The 7286-nt window shown below is 55.2% G+C and overlaps 1 protein-coding gene across 1 annotated transcript; it reads left to right on the forward strand.

Annotated features, from left to right (window-relative positions):
* The first annotated feature begins 1635 nt into the window (after positions 1 to 1635).
* On the forward strand, positions 1636 to 4058 carry LOC123093343 (cation/calcium exchanger 1). The gene has a single exon (XM_044515287.1). The coding sequence runs from the start codon at positions 2074 to 2076 to the stop codon at positions 3769 to 3771; it is 1698 nt and encodes a 565-aa protein (XP_044371222.1). The 5' UTR covers positions 1636 to 2073; the 3' UTR covers positions 3772 to 4058.
* Positions 4059 to 7286: the final 3228 nt, after the last annotated feature.

The following is a 7286-nucleotide window of genomic DNA, read 5'->3' on the forward strand; positions in this document are numbered from 1 at the left end:
GACTCTTCCTGCTCTGATACGTAAAGCATGCCCATTTTTGTATTAGATATATACTAATTGCATCAACTTGGACGTAAAGCACCAGGATTGACAAGAGTAACTTGCAGTTCTGAGTATCTCGCAATTTTTGAACAACTAATTTTTTTTCCGCTAAATAAATCATTTAATATCAAGATCATCAATGGACCAGGTTGGGCAGATGCAGGAATAATTGTACTACCTTGTCTGAAATAATTGTGCATTTAATTTCCCAAGAGAACAATCCACATTTTTTCCTCCGCATCAGGCTGGTTGTAATGGGTAGTATCATATACTAGTATCATGCATATATATACTAGTATCATGCATATGATACTAGTATATGATACTACCTCCCTAATGCATAGTATCATATATTAGTATCATGTAGTACTTTATTTATTGCCATGCATGATACAAAGTAGCATAGCATTTAATATGATACGGTATCATGATATGATACTACACCATTTCTTTCTTCATTTAATGCTATGACATCTCATCAAAATTGCTTAGTTGGCATGCATGATACTAGCTATGATACTACCATTACGACCAGCCTCAAGAACAACGGCAACATGTTGTGCGTGTCCTAATCGATGCAGCAGGCTAATCACATGTTGATCTAACTTGGATCGATGGAGCTTGCTTGGTAATCGCCACTTAGTTGTCAGCTGTCTGCAATTTGCCATTGTACCGTCTGCAATTGTAGTCGATGATATCTGCCTAAGTAGCATCATCAATCATCATTGTTCTACATGACTAAGCTCATGGCATGGACGACGGAACATTCCAACCATCGGTACAACAATTACTCAGACAAGATCAGCAGCAAGGAGATGAGAGGGTTCCCTCACAATTATTCTGAAAAATCGGTAGTTGGTGTGGAGTCAACTTGCTTAATTTTGTGTGCATGCAGATTCAGATCAGCATGGGGAATCGTTGCAGGCTGGCTTGGATTGGATCATCACTTTTTATGCAGATGATTTTGCGGTATCCTCTTGGTGCAATCTCCTGCTGATTCACTGAGAGTACGTACCCCTGCCACCTCATCTATACTTCCTCGGCTCCTAATACATAAAGTTGAGACACTTATTTTAGTACAGAGGGAGTACTATAAGTATTTTTGGAGATTCTAATGCGGACTACATGCGGAGCAAAATGAGTGAATTTGCACTCTAAAATATGTCTATATATATCCGAGTATTTAGGAATGGAGGGAGTAGAAGATAATATTCCTACCATGACTGATGACTGAACATTGAACACCGGAAGTTGGTTGAGATCTCTGTCAGAATGGAACACTTAAAAATTTGTTTTGTTGTTGCTGTTGCTGATTATGAATATCAATATCCTCAATGGACCAGGTTGGGCAGATGCAAGAATAATTGTACTACGTATCTTATCTGAAATAATTGTGCAATTAATTTCTCAAAAGAATGGTCGACATTTTTCTTGTGTTATTACTTATTAGGAAAGAAATGGTCCACGTCGACCAAACACACATGCTGACATGCTGTCGTTGTGCCCTAATCTAAGCAGCAGGCTGATTAATCACCAGTGATCTGACATTGGATCGACGAAGCTAATTGCTTCTCAATCGCCACTAATTTGTCAGCTGATTACCCAACAACAGCAGCAAATGGTGATGATGAGGTTTCGGTTTGCGTCTCCTACCTTTCTGCCCAAGCTCATCGTCATCATTGTTCTAAGCTCATGTGGCATGGAAGATGGAACATTCCATCACTCCAAAAGCACCTATGCTTGCTATGACATGGCTGCCGCGTCACCAGGAAGAAGATGATGCAGCTTCCAAAAGGGATCTGCTCAGCTGCCATGTGTCCCTTCCTACCAAAAGTCCACACAAAGTCACAAACGTACTCATTTGCAGCGACAAAAGCAAATTTGATTTGATCACGGACCGACCGACCAATGCTACAAGACACGCGAGCTCGACCGCAGCCATGGCGCCACATTACTGTACCAGAGCTGCTCCGCCGCCGAGTCGTCCAAATTCGATTACACTAGCTGCGCTGAGCTCCGGACATCAACACCATGGCTTTTTTCAAGCGGCTGTGCGAGAGCAGGCGCAATGCCGCCGCTGCCGCGGCCAGCATCTCCTTCCTGCTGCTCTTGCTCGTCGTCGTATGCATTTCCATGCGCACGCGGCACGGCGGGACCTTCTTCTTTGGCTCGGGCGCCGGAGCGCGTGAGCAGGGGAGCTGCGAGGCGGAGCTGCAGGCGCTGGAGGGCCGCGCCGCGCGGTGCCGGTACCTCCGGTCGTCGTCCCACCCGCCGTGCGCGCCAACCGGGTACGTCGACTACCTCGCGCTCTTCTACTGCGCGTGCGGGGACGAGGAGGGGCTCTGGTGGTCACCGTGGCTGGGCGGCGCCGCGATCGCGCTCTGGCTGCTCCTGCTCTTCTACCTTCTCGGCGACACCGCGTCGGAGTACTTCTGCGCCTCGCTCGAGGGCCTCTCCGCCGCGCTCCGCCTGCCGCCCGCCGTCGCCGGGGTCACGCTGCTCTCGCTCGGCAACGGCGCGCCCGACGTGCTCTCCAGCGTCGTGGCGTTCGCGTCGGACGGCGGGGAGGCCGGGGACGTGGGGCTCAGCGGCGCGCTCGGCGGCGCCCTGTTCGTGTCCACGGTCGTCGCCGGCGTGGTCGCCATCGTCGCTGCTCGCCGCGGTGGCGCACTCATTGAGCGGCGCGGGTTCGTGCGCGACGTGTGCTTTCTTCTCGTCGCGCTCTGCTACCTCCTCGCCGTGCTGGTCGCCGGCACGGTCACCGTCTGGGCGGCGGCGTGCTTCCTCTCCCTCTACGCCGGCTACGTCCTCCTCGTCTCGACATCGCACTGCTGCTCCGCCGCCGCGGACGACGGCGGTAGCACCAACACAATGAAGCCTTCCGATGACCTCGCCGCCCCGCTCCTCCTTCCGGTCGCCGTCTCCTCGAAGCAGCCACCAAGAACCTTCGCCAGCGGCCTCTTGGCCGCAGTCCACGCGCCGATCTACCTCCCGCGCCGCCTCACCATTCCGGACATCGCCGGGCACCGCTGGTCCAGGCCCAGCGCCGTGGCCTCGGCGCTCCTCTCCCCTCTCCTCCTCGCCGTAGTCACCTCCCCGACCAGCCCAACCGTGCTCCTCGCTGGCACCCTTACCGGCACGCTCCTCGCCATCGGCGCGGCCGCGACCACGGACGCCGCAGCACCCCCACACGGCCGGTACGCCCGCCTCATGTGGCTCAGCGGCGGGTTCCTCATGTCCATCCTCTGGTCCTACCTCCTGGCCCGGGAGCTCGTGGCCCTCCTCGTGTCCACCGGCATCATCGTGGGCGTGCCCGCGAGCGTGCTGGGGGTCACCGTGCTCGCGTGGGGCAACTCTCTCGGCGACCTGGTCGCCGACGTGGCGATGGCAACGCAGGACGGCACGACAGGCGCCCAGACGGCGGTGGCGGGGTGCTACGCCGGGCCGGCCTTCAACACGGTGGTGGGGCTGGGCCTCTCGATGGCACTGGCGGCGGGGGCGCGCTACCCGGAGCCGTACAAGATCCCGGTGGATGCGTCGACGTACATGACGGTGGCGTTCCTGGTGGCCGGGCTAACATGGGCGTTGGTGGTGCTGCCGGCGAGGGGGATGAGGCTGGACGCCACACTCGGTGCTGGGCTGCTCGCCGTGTACCTCTGCTTCATCGCCGTCCGGGTCGCCGACGCCGTCGGCGTCCTCAGCCTAGACTCTCTCCTGCCAAGACAGTGATTGAGGACTGTTGGATCCTGAGGCTATAGGACAGCACCGAGCGAACCAGCTAAAAGAGTAGTACTACTCGTACTACGTAAGTGATGGATGCTGGCTTGGCTGCTTCTCTCTCACACACGCTCGTGATCACTTACATGCATGTGGATATGTAAAGCCAGAAAACAAAGTCATTCTTTGTTGTCTGTTGTAAATTAAGTATGGCATAGGAAAAAGGGCATTAAGTACTCCTAGGGGTGGAAGCTCTCTCAATTGAGGTCTCTAATTTGAGACTTGGTCCACGATTTTGACTTGATCAGTGCCTTGTGTTTTGTGGAGTCAGAGCAACTCCAACGGGCCGACCCAAATGGACGGTGATTTCGTCCGCTTTTTGTCTGTTTGGGTCGGCCAGACGGACATGGATGCCCGCTTTCGCATTTGGGTCGGCGCGTGCGCCCAACGCTGACCTGAGACCCATTTTGACGCGGCCAAAAAAATGAACGCATGCATATTAAAAAAAGATAAACAACATTAATTAAATATTAAAGCCGGCCACGAAGGCCGACGAGAGTCCACGCGTCCACATTATTATTTAAAAAGAAACAGCCTAAACTACGAGGCGACGCGTTACCCTAGGCGTCGTCGTCGTCGTCCTCGGGGTCCGTGAGGTCGATGAGCGTCGGCGCCGGCCCGGCCCAGGCGAACGTCGTGTTCCAGAGCGCTGTCATGTCGGGCAGTGCCGGGGCGGGGGGTGTGTGGCCGCATGTGCAGCCGCGGCCTCGCGCGTCTCCTCCTCGGCCTCGCGCTGCTCCTCCTCGAGGTCGCGCTCGAGCATCTCCTCGTACTCGCCGCGACGACGCTCCTCTGCCAGCCGGCGCTGGCGCCACATCTCGAGGTACGCCTGCTCCTGCGCCTGCGTCGCCCCCAGCCGAACCGGTGGCGCGGTCACCCACTCGCGCACCACTCCATTCCAGGAGAAGCGCGCGATGGGCTCGGGCTCGGGCTCCGGCTGCGGCTCCGGCTTGATGGGGGACGGCGGGGCCACCGGCGGCACCACGCTGTCGCCCGTCGCGGAGAGGGCAAGGGCCTGCGCCATTGCCGCCTCGTACCGGGCCTCCTCTTCCGCCTCCGCCGCCTCCGCTCTGCGCCGCTCGTCCTCCTCGCTCTCCCGATAGACGGCCGCAAGGGCCGCCTGGTCCTCCTCGCGGACGACGAGCGACGTTGGCGGCAACCTCCGGTCGACCTCACGCACGCCCCGTCGCCTCGCCTCCTCGTGCTCGAAGGCGAACCACCTCGCCCAGTTGGGCGAGCCGGTTGCGTAGGCCTTGTCAAGGCGCTGCTCCGGCGTCAGCAGCGTCCGCCGACGCCGCACCTCCTCCGCGTGAGCACGAGCCGTCCGTGGCGCCGCCGACACTGGGATCCTATCTGGATCCAGATGCCAGGCGTGCGGCAGCGTCACGTCCGGATACGGCAGAGGCTGGCGGTTCTGCCAGTGCCACTCCGCCTGGTGCACTGGCACGTTGACGCGCTGCCTCTGCCGGTGAGGCGCCGACGGAGGTGGGAGGAACTCGGAGGGGAAAGGGGTGGCGGGGGACTTGCCCTTGGCCTTGCTGCCGCTGGCGCCGGAGAAGAGGCCCATCTCGCTGTGGTTGTGGTGGCTAGGGTTTGCCGGCGACGAGGGAGCAAAGGTGGGCAGATGTGAACGGCGAGTTTGGATGAGGACGGCCCCGCTGCACGGTCGGCTTAAAAAGGACGAGCGTCATCGCTGACGCGTGGGCCCGTCGTCATAAATTAAGCTGACCGCGTGGGCAGCGGGTAGTTGGACGACTGCCATGTGGGGACGCGGCGGACAGCGAGAAGGCGCGCGAAGCGTCCGTTTAGCGTCCGCGCCGACGCATTTGGGGCGCAAATTTGGACCGCAAATGCGTCGGCACGGACGCGATGCAGACGTGATTTGGGTTTGGGTCGACGCGTTGGGCCGCCACTTTTGTCTGCGCCGAGCCAAACAGACGCAGGCGGACGAAATGGGTCAGCCCTTTGGAGTCGCTCTTATCTGCCGATGGATGGGCTTGTTGATAGGTATGGTGGAGCGATATGGGTCGATTTAGGGCAACAATTTCAAGAGCCCATAGCACTCTGGAGTTTGTTTTGCTTCTTTCTCCACTGGCCAGTCGGTGTTGACCACGTATCGCATGCCTCGCCCCAGGGGCCGTCAATCGACCATGTGTTCCTGTCGTATTGCGTCTCTAGGGGCACGAGATTCGCTTACTGTTGTGCTGGCTGTGTGGATACATAAAAGACCGCGCGGAGGTGAAGAGGGAAACATTAGAGGTACTTGGGCGCAGAAGCGGCTTGACGAGATCTCGGTTGCTAGGAGTAGGCAGCTTGAGGGAAGTTTGGCGTCTTTCCCGGTTGGGAGTTCGACGGCTACGAGGACGCTGCTAGGAGCAATGTCTTTCCCAGCCAGTCATTCAGCCGTTGCAACCTCGCTTGCTGGGACCTGTCATTTTCGGCTGGTTATTAGGTGGTTGAGACCTCGTCGACTGGGACTAGTATTTTTTTCTTTATTTTTTCTTTGTTTTTCAGGGTTGTCAGTCTTCTCACTTTCCTTTGAGTATCTAGATTTTTTTTCGTGTTGCCTTCCTCTGGCATTTGATTGTATGGCTCTTATCAACTGTTGTTTTATAGTGTGTTAGTACATTAGAGTGGCTTGTTCTTCACAAGCTTCATGAGTTTGGGTCTGAACTGATGTTTGATGTTTTTTTAACTGGTTGTCGTGTGTTTCTTTTATCGTGAACCGCTGATGCTTGCTCTTATGATGGTCGTCTGCTCGTGGGCAACCTTTGCTTGTCTGCATGGATTGGTGGTCCATGGTGTTTTCTTTGTTGTTTTGCCATGGCATAGGAGAGAAATCCTTGTGTTTTTATCTCTGATTTTGGGTTGTTGTGTAGTATTTTGTTGTGCTTATGTTTTGTAATGATCATCTGTAGTTTTCTCCGTGGTTATCTGATGGAGTATTATTGCCATCGATACTATCGTAGTAGGGGGTTGCCAAACCATTCTTACATGTTGTTGATGTTCAACTTAGCAAGCCAAAGTTGATGTATGTCTATCCATGTATGCAACAACACCCTTGTTGTGGAAGCCTTACAACACCATCCTTGTTGTGGAAGCATAGCAAAACTGCCATTGTTGCGAAGCATCGCCGTGGTCTTCCCTCATGTTTGCAATAACACCCTTGTTGCAGAAACATTGCAACACCCTCTTTGTTGCGGAGCATCACCGTGGTCTTCTCTCATGTTTGCAACGACACCATTGTTGTGCAAACATTGCAACACCGTTCTTATTGTAGGTGTTCGTCCTCCCGTGTGGATAAGGCTTGCACCATGCAATCGTAATCCAACGGCAACACGCACGGCGGATGTTTTTCTTGAATCGGCCGGGGGGCGGGAATCGTTTCGATATTATAAAGCAAATTTTGTAATCCAACCGTCAATCGAAGAGGAGGCTGCGGGCTCCTTCCTCCACTGGTAGTTGCT

This window comes from Triticum aestivum, chromosome 4B, assembly GCF_018294505.1.
Source record: "Triticum aestivum cultivar Chinese Spring chromosome 4B, IWGSC CS RefSeq v2.1, whole genome shotgun sequence".
Taxonomy (NCBI): domain Eukaryota; kingdom Viridiplantae; phylum Streptophyta; class Magnoliopsida; order Poales; family Poaceae; genus Triticum; species Triticum aestivum.

Excerpts from the sequence above, each read along its gene's own strand:
- LOC123093343 (XM_044515287.1), top strand. The coding sequence starts at position 2,074 with ATGGCTTTTTTCAAGCGGCTGTGCGAGAGCAGGCGCAATGCCGCCGCT.